Source organism: Pleuronectes platessa, chromosome 10 (genome assembly GCF_947347685.1).
Source record: "Pleuronectes platessa chromosome 10, fPlePla1.1, whole genome shotgun sequence".
Taxonomy (NCBI): Eukaryota; Metazoa; Chordata; class Actinopteri; order Pleuronectiformes; family Pleuronectidae; genus Pleuronectes; species Pleuronectes platessa.
In genome coordinates this window covers 17,843,058-17,870,918 of record NC_070635.1, presented here as the reverse complement: position 1 = coordinate 17,870,918, position 27,861 = coordinate 17,843,058, and the positions used below count along the sequence as shown (strand labels likewise).

Sequence of the window (27,861 nt, the reverse complement as noted above, 5' to 3'; positions counted from 1 at the left end):
TTAAACATAGTTTCTACGGATGTCTTGTGATAAGCTGTAATTGTAAACCATACAGTCTTTTTTCGGAAAATGCCTTTGCCTGTTTGTAACCAGCCTGAAATGTGCAATGACCTTGGGCCCACGGCCAAACTGTTGCTATGTACTGCATCGTGAACTAGCTTCTCTTAATCCAGGGATTCCGGATGAGGTATTGCTTCTATCACAATAATGTGTGTCCCTCTTTCTCTCTGCAGTACATGCCTGCTGCAGCGGCTGCTTCTATGCAAGGAACCTACATTCCCCAGTACACTGCAGTGCCTGCCTCTGCCATCACAGTGGAAGTAAGTAAACAAGATCGTTTCTTGACTAAAAACTGGTTACACCAACTTCATACAGTAGCCTTTACTTTATAGAGCACTGGTCCAGAAAATTTATTTCTTATTTCTTTTCTTTTTGTTTTATAAAATCCCTATGAGACTACGAAATAAATCTTGACCACAAAATATTTCATTCAGGCATCTACATATCCCATAAATCATTGCGAACGATCCCTTTCCAAGGACTTCCAGGGCACTTCTTCTTGAATCTAACTTTGTTTTACTGATCTTCCTCATTCAAAAAAAGCACAGCTGTTACACTGGAGGATTGTGGGTAGGGTAGAGCTTCTCCTTGAAATTGCAAATAAAACATTTTCCTTAAAACACAGTTCAGTCAGACAACTCACGTTCGAATGTTTATTCAACAGTAGAACAAGTTTAGTGTTTGGCGTCTAGGCTCCAACTTAATCACTCCCCCATACGATTACACAGGAATGATGGGAGTGATGAGCTAATACTGTAACCCCCCATTGGAGCCTACAGGTGGATGCTGGGGTGGTGGAGGGCTGAGGCAATTGTTTGCAGTACTGCAGAGAGAGAGATGGGAATTCCCTCTGCTTAAATAGACCGCCTAATGAAGTGGATGGTTGTGGCAAGTGAGATAAGTCACATGATGTATGTCACCTGATGTATGTCACATGGTGTTAGTCATATGATGTATGTCATGTGATTGAAGCAGCGCAGCTCGAGTTGTCTGCCAGAACTAGCTCGCCGGCGTCGCTCCATTTGATGTCATACAGATGTGTGGCTTCTACAGAAGCATTTCATATTATATCAAAATTGTGAAGCATGTGGTAAGTCTGCATTGGATGGTGAAAACATTATAAGTGATAATCATAATGAATATTTTTTGGATATGGATATTTACTTCTGGAATATTATACTAATATGATTATAAAAGCACTTTTAAATACACTAAAGACAGTATAATTTTCTCACTTGATGGCTTTCTATGTGTTAATAAATGTAGCTGTCATTCAAAATGATATGAAATGATAACTAATAGTATTGGTAGATATCCTGTGAGAACTCTGCATCAGTCAACGACTCATAGCTGCTGATGGAACTCCAGGTTCAAGGCGTTCATGACATCATCAGAATCCCCCCCCCTCACACTGAATCAATATCTAGTAAATGTTTTTGTCTTTTGTAAACTGTTTGGATTCTCTCAGTGAACCTTTGCTAAGTGGAGGTTGAAACTCAGTCTTCTTAGTGCCTGATGTTGTTTTCATATGGGACTTATTTCTGTGTTTCTGGTGTCAGGGCGTGGTGACAGACGCTTCTCCCCAGACAGCCGCCCCTTCCACGCAGGACGCCAACGGGCAGCAGCCTTTATCTATGGAGAGCACAGGGGATCATGCCACAGCCTACTCTTACCAGCAGACTAAGTGAGTGGAAAGCTCAATTTGTTATCACATTCCCCCTGTGCAGCGTCCACAGAGTTATATATCACGATAGCACTCCTGCAAAGCACCGTTGTGACAGCAAAGAAATGGAATAAGTGCATTTCCCAAAGAGTCAAAATAGCACATTTTATTTAGTGTGTCTGCTTTGAAAGACCTTGGATAAAGAGAGGCTTATCATGCAATCATCAGTTATTATAATAGTGTTTGCTAAGGCCATGAGTCCCTAATGAAATGAATAATGTTAAGTAGTCTGCACAACAGTTCATATGGAGGATCACAAATGTCAAGTGTTTTATTCATTAACAACACATTTTACAGTGAAACTAGGCATTTATACGTACATTTATTTATACAAAGATTCTTTATTTATATATTCAGATTATAAAAATCCATTATTTGTTATATAAATCTAATAAATGTGGCCCTTGTATTGTATGGGCCCAAGGAGGTGCAGTATTGAATTTGGTGTGATGCGAATATTAATAAACTTTGAATAAACAGGCGGTGGCTTCAACTCGTCAACTTGATGTTGATCAGGACAACAGAATGTTTATGACTACGCCGAGGAGAACTGGTCACTATTTAACTATCAGCAAGAAAGCTGCACCCAGCATGTTGAGAATGGGCACTGCACTAATATAAAGAGAAAATCAAAGATAAATAAGGAATCAAAATTATGAATAATATATCCATTTATAAGTAAAAAGGTCAAATAGAACAACAGCAGCTTGTTAATGCTCTCGGTTAATTTGCATAAATTCAACTTGTTTCATCAACACAAAATAAAAGCCTAAATGGAGAAGCTGAACAACAAAAATGGGAAATGGCAATGGGAAAAGTAAATCGCTCTTTGAAATGCCTGATTAAATTTAGACTGCATGCATATTAATGTAAAGTAGTTGTTTGTTCATTCATGTCTTTTTAACTAATATTCTTATTGACCCTTATTTTATGTTGTTTTGGAAGCCCTCTTTAAAGTTTCAGAGGATTTATTGGTGAATTCATATTTTAGTTGTAATTTGTAACAATTATTAATTTAAATATTATAATTTTTAAATATCAAATAATGATTTGTCAATTTTATTTTATAGGAAATGAATATTGTAAACTGTAAAAAATGTTATTATTGTCTATCTTATTGTACAATAAGTCATATTATCAACTAAATGCTTTATGACTATTTGCATTACACTCCTTCCTACAGTTAATGCATTCTCGGATATTTGTTGTGTTGTTGTTCACCGGATCATTTTAACCTTGGCTTGTAAAACACCAGCTTCCTATTTTTATCTCTCTTCTTGTGTTTGACTTGTTTTTCTGCCACCTTGATAACCTGCTGCTGTTTTTTCTTTACACACAATAGTTGGACAAAGAATGCTAAAGAAGAACCCTTTAGACACACTAACACTGTCCAGAGTTTCCTCAGTTGCCCAATTTTCTTTTCACTGACTTGTTTTTCTGTCTCTTTCAGATAAACAGATCGGGGGGGATCGATGCTGCGTTGCCTTCCAAAGGACTGCACTGAGGCGCTGGAGACACGGACAGAATCAAGATGAAACAGGGACAAAGGCAGGGAGGTGAGGGACAACACTGAGCGCAGAATGCTTCCACTGTGCACAGGCACCGAGTAAAAGACAAAAAGATGAAAAAAAAAAAAATCAATTATATTTCTTACCTGGTCGAACCAAGAAATGACGCTTCGCTGAACTCGAGGACGATGAAGTCAAACGCAGTCCAAAACTGTGAGTTTATCATTTCTCACCACAAGACCGGACTTTGCCTCCAAAGGAAAACAAGAAGAAACTAAACTCAACCAACAAGCTGTACAGAAAAAAAAGAACATTTGAATGTGCAGGTAGATTTTCAGACTTTTTTTATAAAAAACAAATACGGAAGGAAGCAAAGTCTAGAAAAAAAAAAACAGGTGGTCTTCCTTTGATATTAAGCTACATTATTTCCATTAATTTTATTATTTGAGTAGTTTTCTAGAATATCAATGTTTTTCTTAATTCTTTATTGCCTTAATTTTTTTCAAACTTTGGAAAAAAATGTTTCCATAGCTTTGAATTATAATTTTTTTTAAAAGACTGAGTGATTGAATGATTTAAGGGGTTCCTGGAGTTTGGAGAACCTTGAAGACGAAATCTACAATGTTTTCTGTACAGGATTTTAAAAAAATAAGGTTGTATTTGTATGAAGATGATTTTAAATTATGTGGTGCGGTGCAGCTGGTGTTGGTCGATAGGGTAAAAAAAAAAAAAGCTTCTTTAATGCGACTTGTGGAAAGGGTCAGTCCACTGCTCCCTGGAGTTTAGCTCCATCAGGGGATACAAGTTTTTGTTTCTCCTCTACATTTGTATTGTTTTTATTTTTGGGGTCTTTATTACTTTCGAGAACTTTTTGCTTTGCCTGCTTTGCTTGTCTCACTGCAAAAAAAGAAAAAAAAAAGTAATATTTCTGACTTTGACAAAAAGCTGAAAAAAACGTGCTAGGATTTTTAAATGTGCAACAAGCAATAGTTTTAGAAAACAACTGTTGACAGTTTCTTTAGTCTTTCTTAACTGTTGAAGAAAACGCAGCCGACAGGTGGCATATTTTATACCAAAGATGAAGAAACTAAGTAGTGAAGAGATCTTCCTTGTGTTGCGTTCTCTTTATTTTTTCACCTCGGAAACAGATTTTTATTTCTTGCTTCTCATGCTGTTGGTTTGCGAGATGTTTTTTTTTTTAAATATAAGTTAATGAGAACACGCAGAAGGTGTTTAACACAATTGCCTCAACCAGAAGAGTGTTCGCTGAGATGTTTCATTTGTCATGTGGTCTTAAGATCTAAAGTGGAGCTGTAACATCTGTTTGGAGACCAATCACCCTGTGGTAAGGAGGAGATATTAAAAACACAACGTGTGTTTTGGGGAATAAGTCGGTATAGTTTATTCAAGTGGTGAAAAGGCTGAAAATGCTTCATATCCTGTGGAATCTGGGGGTGTAAACACCAAGCACGCCGTCCTCAGGCTGCATCGACCAATCTCACGTCCTACATGCCATGACGCTGGCTGCTGTAAGTCATTACGACGATGCTCGAGTGAATCATCGCGGACGTCTCAGTGCACACAACAAAGCGCTCGCTGTCTCGTCGAACAGAAGCCATTTGAAATGTGAGCATGGCGATGAAATCTGTCGTAATAAGGGCATTTCTGTTAAATGAAATCATGTCGGCTTATGTATATTCTCCTAAAGAAGAATGTTTTCTTTTTTGTGTTGCCTTTATTATTTTTGAGAACTGATTATGATATGTGAGCTGCTAAACACTTTTCAGTATTGGGGATTTAGGTTGTCTTGTGTTACGGCGGAACATTGACGATGGGGTGTACTGAAAAAGAGGGAAATGGATGAGATTTTTTTTTTTTTAAATAATAAAAAGAACTTGCTCCGGGGTCACAACCGTTAAGCCCCATCCACCTGACCCTCCACCAATGAAAGGAAGCTAGAGAAACAGGAGCAAACATGAACGGAGAACGAAAGGTTCAACCAAAATCTAGCGATACAAACCTCTAATGGAAAGTAAGTTATTGAAAGAAGAGAGAGAGGGAGAGAGAGGGAGAGAGAGAGAGAGAGAGAGAGAGAGGACGAGAGATAGAGAAAGAGAGAGAGAGAGAGAGAGAGAGAGAAAGAGAGAGAGAGAGAGAGAGAGAGGAGGAAGCAAGAACAAAAGTAATATTTATGAGATCTTTTTTGTACAGATGTGAAAAAGAAGATGCAACAGAAATAACTTTGATGATGCTATTTTTTTATTTGCTTGGTCACATGCCTCCCATCTCTTTCAAATTGTGATTCTGAGAGTGTCTGTAGAACCAGTGGATATTGCTGTAGTTCAAAATGTCTTCTTTTTTCTTTTCTTTCTAGACAAATCTTTCAATAAAAAAACTGTTTTAAACAGCCCATACTCATCTTGTGTTTTTGGCAGATGCAAGACTTCACCACTAGAGGGCCCTGTTGTGAATGAAGGGTTGAATTATAAAGACAGTCCCAGTGCAGTGAGCACATTGTATGAGTATTGTACTTCTACTCTCTAGCAGTTGGGGGATGTAACAAACGTTTCACTTTCCCTCCAAAACACATATCATCAAATATCTGTACTTTCTATTCCACTACAGTTTTGCATGCATTATATGCTCACAAATTCACAGTGGAATTCAAGTCCAAACCGAGCGGGCAGGTAACATTAGACTCCGCCTCCTCTAGCAGCAGCATGGTGAAGAAGAAACTCCTGAAGTCGATTCAGAGGAGGCCACTGCTGAGACTTTGCCATTAATTAATATCACAATGTGTTTTCAGCAGCATCATGTGCAGCATTCCTTGTTAATATGACAGAGTCTGTATAATTTTTGTATTAACCAATTATACAGTAGACACAGTTAATGAAGTATTACTCTGTTGCATTAGAGTTGAGGCAAGTAAATGTATTTGTAATGCTCACGGTGCATTTGAAAGCAAGCACTTACTTTTACTCAAGTAGAAAATGCAATGGGATACATTTACTTTACATTTCTGTCTATTTGTACTTTTACTTATTGTAAAATGTTTGAGTACTTCCTCTACAACTACTCTCCAGTACGCAGACAATAGCATCACTGAATATTTCCCAGACCGAGTTTAATGTTTACAGGATGGCCAAATACCTTTTCCTAGGTTTTGGATTCACATCTACACACATCAAATATAACTGGTCCCTCTCAGCTTATCCTTTCACCATCCAGATTCAGGGTTCCAGGGTTTCTCTAACTGACTCATCTCGAGATCTGACATCTGGAGTCGATACAGTAAAAGCCATCACAATCGCTCAGCTTTTCAAACTGTTGTTAAGTGTTAAGAAATCCCCTTCTTGGGTTATTCATCGTGATTCTTATTTTTGTAAGCATTATTACAATGACTTTATCGTATCCATTTCACAGTCTACTCTATTCATTCATGCATACTTGGTCATTCATTACCATGATTTTATTGATTTAACCCTTTCCTATAACCTCCTTCCCCTCTTTCTGTTGTTCCCTCTGTGATTTCCCTCGCTTTGTGGATTCCATTCCATTCCATTTCATTTAGTTGACGCTTTTATCCAAAGAGACTGACAATAAGTGCATTCAACCATGTGGGTACAAACCAAGAAGAACAAGAATCAAGACAGTAACATTTTCTTGGATCCCTCATCGGAGCTGATATCTCAGGTGTTCTGTGACTGTAATAATCTCTGAGCCATGTTTCCAGTTGTGCAGCGGACTTGTGGTGCCTCCGATGTTAACTTTACTCTGTGGAGTAAACGCCTATGAGTTTATTTGTTTATGTTTTTTTTGATAATATCTGTTTTAAATCTACAATCAATAAGGCTACATATAGACAAAAACTGACATGATATATTACATAGGCCCAGATTACACAAGACAGGTGTAGTTTTCTCAAACTAATCCACTGATTTAACTTTTTCTGATGAGACCGATCATTTAGATGAGATAAGATATTCCTTTATTAGTCCAACAATGGTAAAAGGGGATACGACAGGTGATAAATAAGTGGAAATAAGTGGAAATATAAAAAACATGGACAACACAAACAAAACAAATATAAAAATAACACAAATATATACAGAGTAAACAGAATAGAGTGTAACTGACATTAGACATAAAACATTTGAATTATTGAAATTAATCAGATTTAACAGTGAACAATGTTGCTTTAAGTACATCATCTTTTTATTGAGAAAAGACTTAATGTTCTAGCAATAAATGTCCCGAACTCAGAAATGTAATTTCCACTTGTATTCAAATCTTTTTAATCTTTGGAAATAGAATGTATTATATGCTATGACTTAATTTATTTGATTTGCATGACCATAAGAAAACAAGGGCAAATTTCCCCTTCATTCCATTATTTATAGGGAGGATTTCATTCAATAAATATGGAGGACTGTCAGAATAAGAACAGTAAGGCTGCAGCAGTGCTACCGTTTCACAGATAAAGCGAATGCATTGAATGCAATTACATGTATAATACAGGAACACAACGAATTTGTTACCAGAGGGAGTTTGACATGCTTTCTTGCCTGAGGGATCAGTGTGTGCGTGTGAGCACACTAAGTTGAATGCACATACCAGTCTCATTTTAACATTATGCTATTTTGAAATTACACAAAGTGAAACGCCATCGAGCACACAGACATATCCGCATGCTCAGTTGTGAGTCAAGCGAGCATTGTGTCGGTCTTTTAGCTTTAAAACAATATGACCCTTTAGTGGAGCTCGAAAAAGGTCCCAATACTTTTCCCTGAGGTACAAAATGAACTGCATTAAAATTTTTAGTAAACATCTCAGACTAAGTAGCTTTAACACTCTCCTGTTACCTACGGGATTACAGCATTCCCCAGGCTTTGTATGGCAGATCATTTCCTTTGTAACTTTCGCTCTCAGTAGCAAGTGCGAATGAGGAAGATGAAAACTATGACAACCATCACGATGGTCAGAGCTGAAAATAAAAAGATGAGGCCAGCAAAGACAGGGTTGGTCAGAGGTGTGATGTGTTTCACTTCAGATGGGATCATGTTGGACATACTCAGCATGTAGCCCAAACTCCAACCCACGCTGGTGTCCTTCACCTGAGGAGAGGGGAGGAGAGATTAGACCAGAGGAGAAGAGAAGAGAAGAGAAGAGAAGAGACGAGACGAGAAGAGAAAAGACGAGAAAAGACAAGACCAGATGAAAAGAGAAGAGAAGAGAAGAGAAGAGAAGAGACGAGACGAGACGAGACGAGACGAGACAAGAACAGACAAGACCAGAAGAGAAGAGAAGAGAAGAGAAGAGAAGAGAAGAGAAGAGACAAGAAGAGAAGAGAAGAGACCAGACCAGACCGGATGAGAAGAGAAGAAAAGAGCGGGAAAAGAGAAGACCAGATGAGAAGAGAAGAGAAGAGACCAGACCAGAAGAGAAGAGAAGAGACGAAATGAAATTAGAAGATAATTCATCACTGTGCATGTCCAGAGAAGTTAAGAATGTCTCACAGCTCAATCAGAACGTTGTTCAGTTACAGCCCCAGGGCAGAAGATGAGTCATAACATCCAGCGAAACACCCCTGGAAAAACTCCAAGTGTGTCTGTTCGGGACTTACATAGGATCTTTGAACCATGGGTCTCCCTGACACCCCACGGGCATTACATAGCACTGATTAGCACACTAACCCTCTTGTTGGTGGGATCTCAGACTGGGAGCATTGCCAGCTGTTGAGGGACGTTCCTGTCTACAAGCAAACTGCCCTGCAATTCGGAAATTTTTGGCGCTAATGATTCTTTTTAGAGCTCCGCTCTTTCCTCATGACTCATGAGCGCCTAAGTGTTGCAGGCCATGTGCGCTCCATTGTGAGAGTACGCTCTCTATCCTCAGGGCAGCCCGCAGCGATACATTGCATGCCTTTCATTCAAAGCTCTGAGCGCACATGATCGGTACATCAGCCATCCATCATTAATGAGTCCCAGTGGGTGGTTTGATTTCCACTTGTGTAAGTTAAAGGTTGTTAAGCGCTTGCATCAGTGCATGAGTGGCTGGTGACAGCTCAACTCTCAGCACATTACTTTATCTGATACAGCCAGACGGTTGTCTTTTCATCGACGCTATTTACCTGCAAGAGAATGGGGCATAGATAATAAATAGAGTGTATATACCAACCTCCTTTTGAAAGCTGATGCCTTTCCATGTCTCTTTGTCAAACTTGTAACCGTCTGCCAGCAGAGTGAAGATGTAGTGAGCTCCTTGGCAGTAAGACTTCAAGTATCTCTCAGAGATCCACTTCTTTTCTTCTCTCAGCTAATAGCAAGAAAAACAAAGATCAGAGTCAAGCCTAAGATTAGGACGAATAATGACACAAGCGAATGGAAATGATTGCTATCGGCAAAATATTAACATTGTAGTCAAGGTGAAGATCAAACACTAACACACAACAGTGTGTTATCAAGGCAACAACTTCATCGGTTTCCTTTGCTAATAAACTTTTAAAATGTTGCGTCTATGCCAAAGTTCAAGTCCTTATTTAGAAACCTGCTGCTGAGACATGTTTTGAGTAGATCGCTCGGAGAAGAAACCGCGGCCTTGCCACACCTCAGTCAGTGATATAACAGCAGGTGTTGTTACGGTGGCCCTGAGAGCTCAACGAACAGCAACTTAAGAAAACACATGCAAGTTGACAAAACACAAGCAAAGTAAGAAAACATCCTCATCAATTTCACAACACAACACAACACATTACAGAAACGCGCAGCAAATAGACAAACGCCCTACAAATAGACAAAGGCGCTGCAAATAGACAAACGCGCAGCAAGTAGAGGAGAAAACACAACGGAAGTGTTTCCAGAGGACAGCTAAAAGTGATGGACACTGCTGCCACAAAAACGTTCAATACAACATACACATTCGGTTCCACACAGGGTTCGGCCACCCACGGCTCTGGAGCCGAATGCGGCTCTTCAGCCCCTCTGCAGTGGCTGCACAGTTCAGTGTTGTGCATATGTTTCGCAAACGCTGAACTTAACGAATCAGTTTTCATATTATTAACGTGAACGTAAAGATGAACGTAAGTGAACGTCACGTTAATTTTTTTAATCATCATCGTATCAGGCCATCATGAAATACCAGGAGCGGGCCTGTGTGTGTGTGTGTGTGTGTGTGTGTGTGTGTGTGTGTGTGTGTGTGTGTGTGTGTGTGTGTGTGTGTGTGTGTGTGTGTGTGTGTGTGTGTGTGTGTGCGCGTGTGCGTGTAGCGAGCGCTCCGGTCCCGGGCATAGACTGTATATAGGTCCCGGGTCCCGGCCCACTCGCTCTTTTGATAGTAAAGGTTTCCTACCCCTGCACACTATGGACAATATATTGCCTCACAAACAGGGGCTTGCTTGTTAGCGCTGTTTATTCAGTTTAACAGGAGAAGATCGGACCATCTTCCGTGATCAGATGGGTCTCTCTGAGTGAGTGGGCGGGGTCGGAGCGCCGACACACACACACACACACACACACACACACACACACACACTCGCCCGCTCTTGGTATCTCATGATGGCCTGATACGGTGATGATTTAAAAAATGTCGGTGACGTTCACTTACGTTCATCTTTACGTTAACGTTAATAATATGAAAACTGATTCGTTAAGTTCAGCGTTCGTGAAACATATGCAAAACACTGAACTGTGCAGCCACTGCAGAGGGGCTGAAGAGCCGCGTTCGGCTCCAGAGCCGCGGGTGGCCGAACCCTGTGTGGAACCGAATTTGTATGGTGTATTGGACGTTTTTGTGGCAGCAGTGTCCATCACTTTTAGCTGTCCTCTGGAAACACTTCCGTTGTGTTTTCTCCTCTACTTGCTGCGCGTTTCTCTATTTGCAGCGCGTTTGTCTATTTGCAGGGCGTTTGTCTATTTGCTAGGCGTTTCTGTAATGTGTTGTGTTGTGTTGTGAAATTGATGAAGATGTTTTCTTACTTTGCTTGTGTTTTGTCAACTTGCATGTGTTTTCTTAAGTTGCTGTTCGTTGAGCTCTCAGGGCCACCGTATTCCATATATTCTGCCTGAGGAAAATAACCCTGTATCTGCCAAGCAATTTAGCTTCTGCCTACAATAATAATTTCTACTTGTTTCTGTTTTGTCTCTTGTCTTTGCTCCTTGCTGCCTTCCCCTCTTTCTGTCATTCCTTCATTCCCTTCCTACTTTCTCATTTCTCCCACCTTTGATTACAGACTGTTATATCATTCATTTCAGCCTTCATTTCAGTTGTATACCCTCTTGCAGAACTTACCTCTGTCCAATTTGTGTGGCAGAATTCCCTAACCAACGACTGGAACTGATCAAAATCTACAGAGCCATTCAGGTGCAGAGCCCGCTTAACGTAGAAGAATCCAGCGTACGCCTGCGGGAGCAGAAGAAACACAGAGTTAAAAGTTGTTTTGCATCTTCATCTGCCTACACTTACATGTTATATATTTGTACTGTGTGTTACCATGAACTCTCCGGTGACTGGCGGCTGCTCAACCCCGTTGAAGGAACAGTGGGCTGAGGAGCAGGTCTTGAAATCAAATATTGACTTCACCAGGCTCCTGCACTTGTCTGAGTCAGGGGCTCCCACCATGAAGAGATCCTGGTCTGGGTTGTAGTTGGCTGGCTTCTCGATGCACTGTGTTTCATAGATGGATGAGGCCTTAACGGTGATGTTGAAACCTTCAGGGTAGCAGGGGTTCAGAATGTATGCTGGGTCGCGTGATTCCTGGAAGGAGGAAGGAAATGTTAGAATACTGTGTACATTTATTATAATAAAACAAGCACTTTTTAAGGTTAAGCACCAAGTTCTTTCCAAGTGAAAGTCTGTCTGTCTGTCTGTTTGCTCTCTGTCTGTCTGTCTGTCTGTCTGTCTGTCTGTCTAAATGGATGTACAAATATAACAGTTAAATGAGTAGGTAGCAAAGATTATGATGAAAGATGATGTCATGTGAATATGTACTGTAGGTCTATAAAATTAAATAAATAGAGAATGATAAGATGACAAGTATTTGATGTGTTAAAACTAATACAATTAAATGGAATGGAATTAACATATCATAACTTGACATAAAACATAACTTATTAACATGAATTACACATGATCAAATACAGATCCTTGTGTAACTACAAGCTGTTGAGTTAACATTTGATATTAGGACCCTGTTGCAAATGTATGACCTTTAATCCCATTTTCTCACAGCGCAGCGTGTTTCTCCGCTGCTGCAAACTCTCTTAGCTTCAAGAATGAAGCTTTAAGCAATCAGAAATAATGCATTTCTCAGCGACGCGCCTGACGACATTTACTATCCAATCAATATCCTTAATGACATAATGCATCCTGGACTGGTTTCCCCCAGCCTGTTAGCATTGTTCACTAATCAATTCTTTAATAGGCTTTAATGGATTTTCACGTGTGTCTTGCATGCAAAAAAACACACACACATTCCCACTGCCACATGCACAAACAGGAACATAAAAACACACAAACAGAGAACAAACTGCAGCGCTCATAAATACTTTAGTCAAATTCTTTTCATAGACACACATATATCTAAAGACAAAAAGCTTTGTTACCTGTACTATTTTGTCCAGAACTCTCTTCTCAGCCTCATTCTTGCCGTAGCAGAGGAAACTATGAGTGTAGACATTGTAAGGGTATCCGTAGAGTTTGATGGGCATGTAGTCCGGCCCTTCCAGATCGTCCTGGACTGCGAAGGCGATTTGGGTCGATGCTCCACCGAGGTCCATGGATCCAACGGTCTTTGCCCCCTCTGGTTGCACATAGGTGTTCCATAGGTTTTTCTGCATGCATAGAGGAAAAGGAAACATTAGTGAAGCAGCATGCAAGTAAACGTTGGACCGAGACAGAGCAGACAGATCAATGACTGCGTCGGACCTCAAGGAAGTTTCCCATGAGGTAGTTGACAGTGATCCACCCATATAGACCTTCCTCTTGACCCGCAATGATGGAGGCGTTGTGGAAGTCGAAGGGCAGGGAGCTCAGGTATGTTCGGAGACTAGCCAGGATTTCATTGGATCTCTGCTCATCCAGCTGACTGATGGTGGAAAAAAGAATTAGAGGTCTTGCTCTCAGTGGTAGTAAAAAATTGAATTAGTAGTAGACTACTACTAATTCAATTTTTTACTTTTTCTAAAATTTCAGACTACTACTAGTAGTCTGAAATTTTAGAAAAACTACCTTTGCTTTCTTGACACGTGTTAGAGAAGGAGGCCAAACCACGTTCATGTCTGTACTAAATATTAGGCTTAAGCCAGTTAGCATATAGACTGAATACATAAACCCAGGATCATCACAGAGTATTTAGACTTTGCACATTTCTGTGAAACAGAGTCAAGCCAAACAAAGACCAAAACAAGCCTACTGATTACTTATCTATTCCCTGCAGACAAGTGATGGGAAGTAACAAACCTGTGTCCGTACTTTACTCCCTTTACGTTTTAACACTAAAATATCTATACTATCTACTCCTTGCATGTTCAAAACAGGCTCATTACGCTTTAATGCATTTGAGAGAAATGATCAATTTCTTCCCCAACATCGAGACAGGCATGTTTTCACTGCCTGACTCCAGTAGCTTTTGGGTGAAAATAAAATCCATGTGACGCATGAATGAGGTGAAGGTGCTCTGCTTGTAGGTAATGATGAAAAGTAATTTGGACACTTTCTTACTGCAGCAGTCTCATCCCGGCTGTGGCTCCGAGAAACAGGGGCGTGGTTTTGTGTTTTTCAGCGGGAATGGCCACGGTGATTTGGGCCATGCACTTTCGGAATGCTGTCCATGACTTTTCATCTTTCTGAGGATCAACTTTCATCTCGGAGATACCGTCACCTGTTGGCACGAGGCCGAGTTAAAATGAAGTTGCTGAGTTGAGACAGTGAAAACATGATGCAAGTTGCTGAGCACATTTAATCGGATAAAGGCAGATGGACTACATCGGTTTTCTGGTTTTAAACACATTTCATATATCTTTTTACTCAATGTACTCAACTCAGTGTACAAATAGCTAATGACTCACCATCAACTCTACAGTTCAGTATCTCCGTCACTACTCCTGTTTCATTCTGCTTCTCCCCGGGCCACTTGTAGAGGTACACACTGGACCGAGATGAACCCGAATCTATCACTATCCCGTACTGCAGAGAAGACGAGAGAAAAATTGAATTACGTTACAAGGTCACATATTTAATTTGGTCTTTCCGATCGCACATTTTATTTTGACGTTGATGATCTGACAAAAGAGCTCAGACAATAAAGATTGTGTTAAATTACAGAGCGGCTGCTGGGACACACACCCACCCAACAACAATCAATCCTGCAGCACCCCTTTAAAAGAAATACACATTGTCCATCTGGACCTCCATCAACCAGAGAGCTAACAGATGAAAACCTCTCTCCGTGAGACTCACATCTGGATGATATCTGCTAACACATTCATACTTGAGTGTTTGTTTGTCTACCAATCTCTGACACGCTGCTTATGCATGTGTTATACAGTAAATACTTTAGTCTACAGCCAAAGGGTTTGTTTTTGTGAGAACTGTGTGCACGTCCATGCACGCGCCCACCTCTAGTCCGTACTCTTTAAACGCCCAGGTGTCCTGGATGACAGCGACAGCAACGAGGGCGGCGATGCTGGCCAACAGCAGGAGCAGCACGCCTGCTATGCGACACTTGTAGCCGATTGGCTGCTTGGACGCCATTTCCTGTGGGCAAGAAACAGGGTTAAAAGAAAGGAGTTCTGTTCACTCTAAAAGCTTCTTGGCTCTCAAAGGGGAGACGTTTTGGAAAAGTGATGATTAGCAATAATAAAAACACTTTATTTTCATGAAGAAGGAAAATAACACTTGCAACATTATTGATAGCCTGAGCAATATCACCAGGGTTAACAACCACATAAAAGAAATGAAAAAAATCAATCTGACAAATGTTGTGGATCAGGATTCAGTTTAAAGTGCTTTTACAGTTGAAATGTTCCCTTTGTCAAGGACGGTGATAAGAACAGTGAGATACTTTAACCCTCATTTTATTATTATTATCTCTATTTATTATTCTGTGCTATTAATGTAAAATATGCAAGGCAGCGACATTAAAGGGGAATTTGTTATATTTTTTGAATGATCAGCAAAGAGGAACACAAGCTTCTCTCTTGTGATTCTTTGAAGAGAGTGAATACAGACTTGAGTTGTGATTTCGGTTTGTGGAGATATACAGTACTGGTTCATATGGAAGAATCATGAGTGTACGGAGAGGAGACTCGAGTCCTGACGTTAAGGGTGTGTGATTCACTTGGACTTGAGAGGACTCTGCCAGTAGAGACTCCAACGATGACTGCAGTCACACTTGAGGTTGGAGACGAGGACTCAGACTTTTAAAAATAGTTTACAGGATCAGAATCTTCTTAACACGACCACACAATCACGTTGGTGGAATTCTGTTTTCGGTACGGCATGGAACAGTTAATGTCAACATAAAAAATAACAAAGATATCAGCATAGACAGCGGTGACACTACAGAGTAACTCCTGCACTGTCATGTTACTGTGTTGGATTTTGACATGTAAATATATTGTCTAGTGTGAAAGTGCATGTGTGTTATGATTGTTGCAGAGAGTTCAGAGTCCTTATCGGGGAAACTATTGCTGACCAGATGATTTGGAGGATAAGGATCTGTAGCACCGCTTCCAGGGTAAGGACAGGACTGGTAAGAATATTTTTTTGTGATAAATAAATAATTTGGCTTTATATTGATATCTATATTAATATTATGGCATTCAATTTCAGGCACCTGTGTTTACCAATCTTCATATGCTAAAATGCAGCAAGACATGCCCCTATCCAGCACTTTGCTCCCACAATGTAAACATTAAATTCAACGTTGATGACTCTGGCTCACTTAATGGGACTTTAACTTTGAACATAAAATGGCTTCCACATTTCACTATTGCACAAACACCAAAGAGGAAACTGCATATGGCAGATAACATCAAAATGAACCTTGATGAGTCAGATTTAGTTCATCTTGAGAATCGAGTCAGACTCTTCTTTGATAAACTGGAACTTGGACTCAGACTCAAACACTGGGAACTCGACAAATGCTGTAATATTATAATGAACATAAAATTGCTTTCACCTTTTTACATTGCACAAACCCCCAGTGAGCAGGAAAAAAACCTGGCAGTGAAGATATTCTGATTTGTTTCACTTCCTTATGGCGCTGAAAACGCAGCCAGATATTCAGTACAGACAAAAAAATTCAGAACAAACAAACTTAAAGCGGCACGCAAAAAAACTCTAACCTCAGAGAAAAACAGATTTTGTTCAAAATCAATTGCCAGAAAGTTCTCTGTTTAAAGTTTATACTGAGTAACAGGAAACAGCCCATTGTGCCAGATCCACCATGTGTGCTTTGATGAAGGAAATGTGCACAAACACAAGGTTGAGTATTGATTTGTCATATGGACAAAATAATGTCGAATATGTCTGAAATTATAGGTCACACACAAACTTTAACACGCTGTAACATGAAACACACACACACACACACACATACACTTAAACTCAATGCATGCATTCCTTTTAATTATCTAGATTATTTCCCTTGCTGCATACCTTCCTTCTTAACTGTTCCTCGTATCATTGGTATGTCCAGTATGTGAATGTTATCTATATTTAAAATACCATGTCCTGTTATGTAAGAGTAAAGCTGTATATTTCCTTTTAAAATAGTAATAGGGCATAAAACATAATTTTCCCTTTGCTTAAACCTGTTGAGAATTCCTCGTCATGCGGTTTTCTTAGGTATTGGACGTCTTTAAGTGTTGCGACATTGTAATAACAACCTTCTACAGATATTACATTGTGCTGTCTCAGCTGTGTTTCATGTGTCATACTCTCAAACAGTTGCTAGAGGCGGTAGCCCCGTAATCCTCCATCTCTCTCTACCGCTCACGTTTTCCTTACGTTTGCATTCTTAAAAAGCTGTATCAACACAAACAAAAAAATTGTCTACTCTATCATCAGCGGTCTGTAAAAACACCTCAGTGCTAATGTTTGTTATTGTTTTAAATTGCAGCATTTAAGGTTTCACAGCAAAATCATACATCACCGGTCAAAGGTGTGATTAAAGCCAGGCGACATGCCAGTCGGCCTTTTGATTTTAAAGAAACTTTAAGTCTGACTTTAAGTGACCAGAGAATTGAAAATCCCACCAACATATTAAAGAACACCTCTTTTTCCCCACCCTCATTAAAGCACATTCATTAGTGAATGTTTGCTGTATCTCGACTATTTAATCATAACAATGATTATAAATAAAATCTCTTCTACCTATTCAGAAATGTTCTGTATTCATATGAAGATGAAGAGAAAAAGCTCTCTAACACCACACAGAAGTAACCTGAGCTCAGTGATCTGTGGCTTTACAGGGCAGCTGGTTGACATCAGTGTTGTCCTGTCGGATCCAGTGACTTACAGTGTCCGCCCACGATAAGTCACCAAACTGTTCAAAAAACATCTCTCAGGGACTGCAGGTATGTTTGTGTATGATGGGTTCTTTACTACAAGTAGATCAGGTGCAATTCAAGTCCTCCATTAAATGTAACTTACGTTTTTATGGTTTCATCCACCCTCTTTATTTCCTGAGTTTGTTATGTATCTGTTTTTACTTCAAAAAATGTATCTGATTTCGAAAGGTTAAAAAAATACATAAAAAAGCTCAAATACATAAAAATTTGAAATTTGGTTTGACTTTGATTTTAGGTTATTTAGCTTCATTTAACTGTATGCAAAAATTTGCCTTTCGATGAAAACATTAAATCATCTCAAACCCTTTCTTCTTTTTTGTTAACGCCTAAACATTTAGTCCATTCTAAACTAGTTGCAATGTTCCTTTTGTATCTTTTATCTATAAAAAAGTACAATTAGAGCAAATCAATATTTCTACTTATATATGATCATGTTGATGTATTCTTGCCACTCTAGTAAAATACCTAACAGAATGCTGAGATAACTTCTGTCTTTTATTTACACGTTTACTCTGGAAGCAGTTGTGAGTTCACTTGATGCGGCACGATTGCTGTACCATATAACACACATTTGGTTTTTCTAGTCTAAGACTACACACATAGAACAGTATGGAATGCTCTCATCTGAAAGCCCCCCTCTTACATCACATGTGTACAAAAGGTAAACAAAATACACAGCGTTGCAGCAGACCAGAAGAACTGGTAGTTGTTAGACCATAGTTTGCATTTAAACACAGGCAACACACACATAAACCTACAAAACACAGACATGTCTGTAAAACGACAGCCATGCAGGCTCATTCATAGCGGCAGTTGTTTTGACCTCTGCCTGTAGAGACTGGTCCTCATGAGGAAACATAATGCAGATCACCTCACACAAGGAAGCACGCTTACCTGAACGAATTAATCCTTTTCAACAGTTTAACAATAGATACGTGTACATGAGCAGGAAAAGGTAAGTTGGTTCTTACCTTAGTTGATCAGCTGAGTTAGAGTGAGATGACTCTGAGCTGGGTATGAAGAAAACAGCAAGAGACACAGAGAAGAGAGAGAAGGAGAAAGAGAGAGGCGGGAGAGAGAGAGAGAGAGAAGAGGAAGCGGTGCGTAAAAGAAGATCCAACAGTAATACATTTGATGATTCTATTTTGTTATTTGCTTGGTCACATGCCTCCCATGTCTTTCAAATTGTTTGATTGTGATTGGCCCAGAGGAAGCGAAGTTGTGTACCCCAACAACACACAGTGTGAATGAGTGAGGGAACATGGGAGGAGCAATACAAAGTCCCGCTTCCACCCCTCCCACCACACCAGTGCTGCAGGGCAGCCAGCTCAGGGAGTGCAGCTGTAGAGAAAGAGGCAGTGCTGATCCTTCTTCTTCTGTCTGTGTCCCATGATTAAACATAGATACGCTTAATTGAGAGTATGCATGAAACAATGTGAGAAGAGAGAGTGGAGCAATGTCTGTGGGTTAATTGATGTAATCAATAAGATAAAGTGCAGAGTGGTTGAGTATCTGCTGCACAGGTTATCACAAAGTCAGCTCTTATTCGATAGGCCTGAACTAAAGGACGGTGGCAAGGAGTTTATTCACAGAAAACAAGGCTCTGCAAGTGATTTAGCTCAAATATAAAAGGTAGGGAGATTAAATATAAAAGCACCTTCAGACAAGATTTAATAATTAATGTTCAAAAAAGTCTAATGTAAGAAATGATTGGTTTGTTTAATTTAATAACAGGCTGCGGTGAAGTGAAGTGTCTCCTGCTTTGCTTTGAGAACTTACAGTTGCAGTAGATCTGCAGTTCTCTGGGGGTTTCTGCATGTGGAGCAAGAAAACTAAATGCTGGTTCTCCATGTTGAGTTTTGACTCTTCGGACAGAAAGCAGACCTGAACCAGACGACCTGAGTGGTCTGGTTCGTTCATAATGTAAAAGCAGATCAGAAATACGGTCAGGCCTCCAAACATTCAGTGCTTTATGAGTGCTTGGGTTTTAAGATGGCAGCAAACTGATTTATGTAATGTTTTCATTGTACCTGGATGAATTCAGGACTCCTGGCTTGGTTTCTTGTTTTTAACTTTACTGACTAAGGCTGAGCAATGACTTAAAAAGCGTTATTCCTCTCGTCAACTGACAAATACTTCACTTTAATCTTTGTTGATCAGATCTTTGCTGATCATTGAATTGTTTAGTGGGTTTGCTTAGAACTTTTATAGGATTATTATCCCCTGATGCTATGGTTATGTACATTTGTGCGTCATCTGTTTAATAATAGAAACATGTTTTCTTTTTTTTTAACAATCTGGGCCACAGGGAGCATGTAGATATTGAACAGAAGTGTGGCCATAATGGAGCCTTGAGGAACTACGCGTGTCATTTTTGTCTGCTCAGATGTGTTATTACCTATAGAGCTTAGTTCCTGTGCTTTTAAACAATTCAAACCAGTTTTGTGCTGTGCCAGAAAGGTCCACCCTGTTTTCCAGGCAGTCTTGTTATATGTTTTGTGTGTTTTGTGTTCAGTGCAAAATCTGAGGCAATGTGATTGGAAGCATTTTTTTAAAAGCCTGTAGGCAGCAGGATGAGGAGTTGCTATGAAAAGCACAGAATCAAGTACTGTATCAACAATCATGGATGTGTTGATATTTTCAAACTCCTATTCCCATGGTGAATTCTTACAGTTAAAACTATGAATCATTTGTCTGTCTACCGAGGTGCTGCTCTGCCAATAGGAAATCGTGCTATAATCCTGAATGTTTGTTTTGCTCCCAGAGGCAGACAGCAAAGAGCTTAAAGCCTGCTGTGAATTGTGTACGTATGTGCGAGTGTTTATATGTGTGCAGACAAATGTGTTCGTATTTTCAAGCACTTTCTGTTAACATACATACAATAGATTCCTTTTTCAAACAGTTTTTAAATTATAGTAGGTACTGATAACCTACCATACTTGTCCCTCTTAGACTTTGTTTCCATGGGCCACAATTATTTCCAAAGCAGAAAATAGTGACGTTCTTATATCGAAAAGGAAGTATTGGATTTAAAAATGATTTATAATTTCCCAAACTGTGTGGAGGCAGTCTATCATCTTTACATTTGTAGTTAATTTACTAGTTACTGGGGCCCCCCTAGTAAAGTCACATTTTTTAACAGGGTAATAATTCAAATTGTAAAATTAAGCCTCGGTCTAACTGCAGTGTGCTAAGAGTCCCACTCTGCCTGAGCGAATTCAGCTTCAGGCTTCGCTCTGCTAAGATAACTAGGAATGTGAACAACACTCAAGGGTGTGAAGATCATGCAGCTGGTCCTGCTTTGTCTTTTTTGTATTTGTATTTGACCTACATGTAATTGTCTTATTTTTCATGTGGAAATATGTTCCTGAACTCTTATAGCAGGAGAGTCACTGCTGTGCTTCACATCAGTGTGGTTGCTTGCTTTATGCCTACAGTAGATTCCTTAACATTTCAGCATGTGGGTGGTCTTCTGCTATTTCCACCATCTACAAAGAAGACATTGATATTGCCGGTCAAAGTGAATTTCATGACTGACTCATTGGAAAATGAATGAAGATAAAGTATTTTTTTCCCTCCTAAAGTGAGATGTGAATCCCACCGGTGTAAATGAACCGGCAAGACAAGACAAGACTCTCAGTGCAATTAGATTTGCACTGAAAGAGGAAATTGACGAAAGGCAGAGAGCACTTTCTTAACCTTATATGTTTCAGCCTCCTGGATACAGATTACATACCAGTCCATCAGAGGCGGTGTGCTTCTACTGAACTGTTCCATGAGTTGTGGCATTTCTTTTTGCATAGAAATCCAACAAAAGTGATAACTGCATTTTCATCCTTGTGGAATATTTGTAAAATATTGTAAAACAACAACAAAAAAATAGGGGTTAGTTTTTACTATACAACCCGTTCTTTTTATTTTTTAACACCAATGTTTGTTGGGTGATAATAAATAGACTGTGTGTAAAGATGGACGACAAGTTGTTCAGAAATGAAGACAAGGATAGAACCCAGGCATCTTGCACAATCGGAGTCAAAGTGTGTGCAGTAGCCAAAAGGAACTGGAGCTGCGATATTGAGGTGCCACAAATACAAGCACTCCAAGTGTCATGAGTCTCATTTGTCAGGTTCAGTTGTCAGTTGTTGACCTATTCTGCAGCCAGCCTCTAGGGGGCAATCAAGAGACTTGGCTTCACTTTTAGAGAGCAGTAATGTCAACCAGCCTTATTTTCGACCTATAGGCAGTTCTTCCCCACTTTACAACATTTTTAAGCTCTCTTTATTAGTCAGAATAATGAAAATATGTGCAAATTCCATTAATTTGCTTTCCCTCCCATATCCGCCCATGGAAACTAAAGTTATATTTTAATTTATTGTTCTTTTTATACACAGTAGAACAATTAAATGCTGATATTTTGTTAAGTATATCAAACAGGGATGACTGAGTAATTATGTCTTTGTCAGGTATGACAACACTGTACAAAAAGGGTATTTGCTATGGTGTCTAAACTATCTCTCCACTCTGTTACTGGTTCCATATGTAACAGAGTGGAGAGATATTCACTTCACTCTAGAGAAACACAGTGACAATGTAACCAAGCGATCTACTGGTGGACATTTAGATTTCAATTATGACATTGCAAGACAAGGGTGTTAATCAACATTTTCAACATTTACCTAGAGAAAAATCTGGCACATTGAGGGAACTGATGTCTGTGATTCTGTGCAATTTGGGGCACTCTATTTTTCATACACTGTTCCAGTTCCTTATGCTTCACAGCATGACGCCAGTATCAAATAAACTAAAATGTGATGCTTTACCCTGTATGTGTTCAAAAGACACTGTAAATAGAGTGGCACTCAGGAAAGCTCACACTGTAACTCCACCATGGCCCAATAGTCCCCTTAAATTCAATCAAGCTGCACCAATTGCACAGAATCGCAGACATCAGTTCCCTCAATGTGCCAGATTTTTCTCTGGATAAATGTTGAAAATGTTATGATTAACACCCTTGTCTTGCAAGGTCATAATTGAAATCTAAATGTACACCAGTAGATTGCTTGGTTACATTGTCACCGTGTATAAAATTTGTTCACTGGTTATTGTGTTGTCTTTCTTACAAAGAAAACCAACCATCAAACAAACAGATAGGAATGAAAACACAACGACCTCCTTGGCATACCTCTATTTTTTGGAGTAAAATAATAAATTATTAAACCACAATACAATTGATGCTTTATCATCCTGCACAGACACATTATATCGTAATGCTTTGAACCGCTGGGGGACCAGGCCCGTTGCTGCAGCCTGTTCCTATGGCCTGCCATAAATTGAACTGTCAGAAAAGTTTTATTCTATAAGATGATACTTCCTTTTTGGAGAATGCACCCACATTATCTCAGACTTTGGGTTATTAATGTTTCAGACCGAGCTGTGGTGGTGTACACCCTTCTTAACATTTCACTGGGAGTTCCATCAGCCTCACAGCATTACCAACTTCCATTAATTGTTAGCTGAGATCTGGAGAGCTGCCCGGAGAAGTTCTTGCTAATTGTGAGTGTGCCTGTTGTGGTGCTTTCAAAACGCACTAAACCCCCCTGCCACATGCCAGAGAGGAAATGTTGTGGCCGTGTTGTGGCCAGATCAATTAGAGGACAGAGCCACTCCCAATCCGAACCCAGACCCAGGGGTATATCGGCAAATATCTCAATTAGCATTGGTTGATACCGAGTTCACATTTTACCATTTAGTAAACCCATTCACTTCACAATTACTGTCTTACTGACACCAGTTTGCCTCTCAACCATAAATATAAATGCAATTTGTTTGAGGTATTCCATAATAAAAATTATTTAATAGAACGTGAAAGCTGATCCAATTCTGTGGCCATACTAATGGAATGTATTCACTGTAATTCAATACCACGAAGGCTACTATCAAACTATGGTGGTGGAGTGGTCTGCTGGGGAAGAAGCAAAATGGAAGAAAACTTGACAGTCCGGTCACGGAGGTCAGTTTTGTTCTGGGAAGCCCCCACGACTCAGTGGATGTGGTGGGAGAAAGGAGAGTGATCCTCCCTGATGGTGAACATGTATCTTCCCCCCCCCATCCATGTGGGCCACTCTGCACTGGGCAGCTGCCGTCAGACTTTATGATCAACCCTTCCAACTCCCAGTAGACCACTCACATCAAAACTGACAAATGCTCTCATGTGCAATATCAATTATACTATGTGCAATGATTTATATAATGTTATATCTCTTCTCATCTCTTCTCTTCTCTTCTCTTCTCTTCTCTTCTCTTCTCTTCTCTTCTCTTCTCTTCTCTTCTCTTCTCTTCTCTTCTCTTAAATCAACACAATTAATTTAAATCACTTGAAATTGACCTGATTTCAATATTTCTAATTTCTTATGTCCAACCTTACTTACGATATATCCTGTTTCTTCATACAGCAATTATACAGCATTTTTATCATTTTTAACCAATGCTTCCACTTCTTGTATTCGTGTATCTTATCCATCTTATCTTATTTTAACACATGTTAATAATGCAATAATTTATCTAATTAGGAATTACTTCATCTCAATATTTCAAATGTTTTATGTGAAATCCTTGCTTGCACTATTTTTGTATTGCATGATTCCATACTTTTTGTTTTGTTAAATCAGAATTGCATCTTAACTTGTCTTGTCGTATTGTATCGTATTGTATCGTATCATATCTTGTCTTACATTGTATCGTGTCATATATTGTCTTGTCTCATCTGAACACAGTTCGAATGTAAATTATTTAAATATTTCTATGTGCAACCCATTGTTTCTTTATTGTTATATGGCTTGATTACCTACTTGTATTAATAATGCTTCTATTTTGTTATCCCAATATAGTAATTTGCCTTTTTCTACCTTATCTTGTCATATATCCTTGTATCGTATTGTATCTTATCTTTATGTATCATATCTTCTCCCATCTCAAATTAACACACTGATAAAAAAAAGCCCATCAAGTAAGAGTCTAGTGTTTGGTTCAACCAATGCCAATATATCATTTTGGAACTGTTTTATGAATGACCAGAAACACATGCATGCACACATATATTATGCATACAGAGTAATTCTGCCAATGTGAGAGATCCATCAAGTCTCTAATGTGTGGGCTGTGTGGGCTGGTGCACTTTAAATCCAGCCCCTTGCATTTCACATCACCCACAGCGGCTCCCATCCCCTCATCTACCTGAACCCTTACTCAGCAGGGCCCACTGCGAGTGCTCACCCCTGTAGAAAACTGTCTTTGTGGTAGTAGCAGCCATAATGTAGAAAATATCCCTTTACAAATATTCAGAGACATCCTCAGGAAAGATGTAACCCAACCCTGACTATTGCGCAATAAAGCTGTGAAATAACACTCGTCACACTGGTATTGAATTTTCGAAAAGGAAACACTTATCCTAATAGGACTCTGAGTATTAGTCTTCACAGCAATCAGAGCACAGATTAACACAGGACATTAAATGCTAAGCATGTAACATGATCTTTGACTGTCTCGGGGGTAGTTGTGATTTGATATTCAATTATGTGCTGATGGCTGCTAGATTCTAATGTTTTCCAATCTGACGCCTCCAAAGTGAAAAAGTGTCTTCAAATGGTAGATATCTGATATGCTGAACCCACTGTGCAGTGAACAGTGGAGCTGACGTCATTTACTGGACAACAATGCAACACTGGGACTTCAGTGTTGTAGGCCAATGTCCAATATGTGTGATGGCCCTTAGTGCCCTCTTGGGGTGTGATCTGGGAGTGAACGGTCTGTTCTGCAGGTGGCTGATCTGGAGCACTTGTGGTCCATTGTGTGGAAGTTACATAAGTCCTGCCTGCCTCATCAGTCTCTGTTCCTCTCCCCAGGCACAACAAGTTCTGTTCTTTCAACATACAACATTTGCAACCACACCCTTCACTCACGCACACCCTACACCCCTGACTTCCACATTTTATATGTTAACTCTTGATTTGACATTTTGATTGATTTTATTTGATTTTGGTTACAAATATAATATACTTTTATTGGTATATGGGTGTGTCTCCCTTTTGTTGTGGCCGATTGAGCCTGGTCATGACAAATGGATGTGAGCACAGCCAAGCATAATGGTAAATGGATTTGTATTTATATTTATATTTATATAGCGCTTTTCTAGTCTTGAGGACCACTCAAAGCGCTTTACATTACAGTTTCACATTCACCCAACACACACTTTCATACAGTGCATCTATCCCAGCACTTTGTTATTCTATGGGGGGCCATTCGGGGTTCAGCATCTTGCCCAAGGACACTTCGGCATGCAGATGGTTCAGACTGGGAATCGAACCGCCGACCTTCAGGTTGGAGGACGAACACTCTACCCCTCAGCCACAGCCGCCCATAATGTCAGTAGTAGGGGTCTCTGCTGCAGTGAGATTAATACAAATAACTTAATTTAACTTATCTTTATTATACCTTGGTGAGATGTGCGACGTCTGCTAATTTAGCATTGCCCTCCTCTCCACTGCGGAACCCGCAATTCTCAAATGTGGGGGGGAAAATCCATGCAGCAGAACCAGAGATGTCATCTTTTTAAAACCCACACTCTCGGGATCAGGGGACAGATCCTCTTTTTTCACTTTCTTCAACATATGATGTTTTCGACATTGTTGTTTTTAGGGTTAGGCAGACACAACTTGCTGGAGAATATTTGCACAAATGATTGAGAACAGTTGGATTTTTTTTAATTACTTCTCAACTACGACACGGAAAGTTTGCTTGCCGTTGTTTTGCTTTGGAGAAGGCACACTAATCTTCTTGAGACAGTCCAAACCCAGCATACAAATAGAGTAACAGTGTCTCACAGCAGTACACAGTATATCTGACCCACAGATATATTGGCCATACAAAGGTCAGGTCCTAAAGACTATCTGTTGGCATCAGTAACAACAGCATATTTTGGGATGAGGGTTTCCAGCTGATGGGAGATGTGGCAGCTTGTCCCCTGCCAGCGTGTGGGATAATAGCATCCTCTTGTGGACAGATGGAGCGAGTGCAGCTCTGGATACATTTCTCACCCATAGAAACAGATTTTTGTGGCAGCACAAATGTATGTCTCAACAAATGTACACTAAAGCATTAATGGAAAGAAACACTGGAGTTTTTTTCAAGATAAATTAAATATCTTCATACATATATATATATATATATATATATATATATATTTCTACCCTAATAAAATATTCCTGTATTCGTACTGTTAATGAGTGTTTTTGCCTTGTTTTAATCCACTCATCCCAAAGAGCTCAAATAAATGTTTAATTAGGACTGATTGGACAATAGTCATTCTCAAACCATCTGGGCACTGACACAATCACAAAGAGAAGTCACTTATAATAATAATGGATTAAAAAGCATCATGTGACAAAAAAGAAGATTTTCAATCATCCCAGTCACTATCACCAAAATGTTCTGAGTTCCTCCAACTATAGATCGTTATGTTATTTTATATTAATGTCACTATGTTTGTCATGTTACGAGGAATATTTAACCTTAAATTATATTATCACCAAGAATTGTTGGAAGTTGCATATGCATATGAGTACTGCAATACCCTACATTTGAAGCCTAATATTTTTTAGAATCTAGGACATGATGGTGAATATTCATTGTACGTTATATAGAATTATATTGAATATCGATATGTAAAATATGTATTACGTTTTCACTATGAAGTAGTTTTTAATTTGACAAAAATGTGTAAATAGTTATTCTACCTTATACAGTGCAATGCATTGAGAAAATACTGTTGTTGCTGCATTATAGCTAAATCATTAAAATTGATATTTACCCTTTTCAGTCCAACAATAATGATTTTCTATGAATATAAGAAATGTTTATTTTGTTGATAATTTATTTCGAAGATACTTGAGTTAAGGTCTTAATGTACATTTCCAAATAGACTGATCAATGTTGATTGAGCGTA

At 39.3% G+C, this 27,861-nt stretch overlaps 2 protein-coding genes across 2 annotated transcripts in view; one reads left to right on the top strand and one right to left on the bottom strand.

Moving 5' to 3' along the window:
• The window catches only part of LOC128449166 (RNA-binding motif, single-stranded-interacting protein 3), a 122,842-nt gene extending 117,141 nt beyond the window's left edge, over positions 1-5,701 (top strand). Inside the window, exons 12-14 of the mRNA XM_053432216.1 lie at positions 234-320; positions 1,620-1,744; positions 3,234-5,701. Coding sequence (XP_053288191.1) covers positions 234-320; positions 1,620-1,744; positions 3,234-3,237 — 216 coding nt within the window. The 3' untranslated portion in view covers positions 3,238-5,701. The remainder of the gene's footprint in view (positions 1-233; positions 321-1,619; positions 1,745-3,233) is intronic.
• On the bottom strand, positions 5,117-19,098 carry entpd3 (ectonucleoside triphosphate diphosphohydrolase 3). The gene is made up of 10 exons (XM_053432215.1): positions 18,833-19,098; positions 14,905-15,042; positions 14,355-14,472; positions 14,008-14,167; positions 13,213-13,372; positions 12,891-13,118; positions 11,779-12,042; positions 11,578-11,688; positions 9,469-9,606; positions 5,117-8,405 (listed from the first exon to the last, which is right to left on the bottom strand). Exons 2-10 carry the CDS (start codon positions 15,037-15,039, stop codon positions 8,217-8,219), a joined length of 1,503 nt encoding a protein of 500 aa, XP_053288190.1. The 5' UTR covers positions 15,040-15,042; positions 18,833-19,098; the 3' UTR covers positions 5,117-8,216.
• Positions 19,099-27,861: the final 8,763 nt, after the last annotated feature.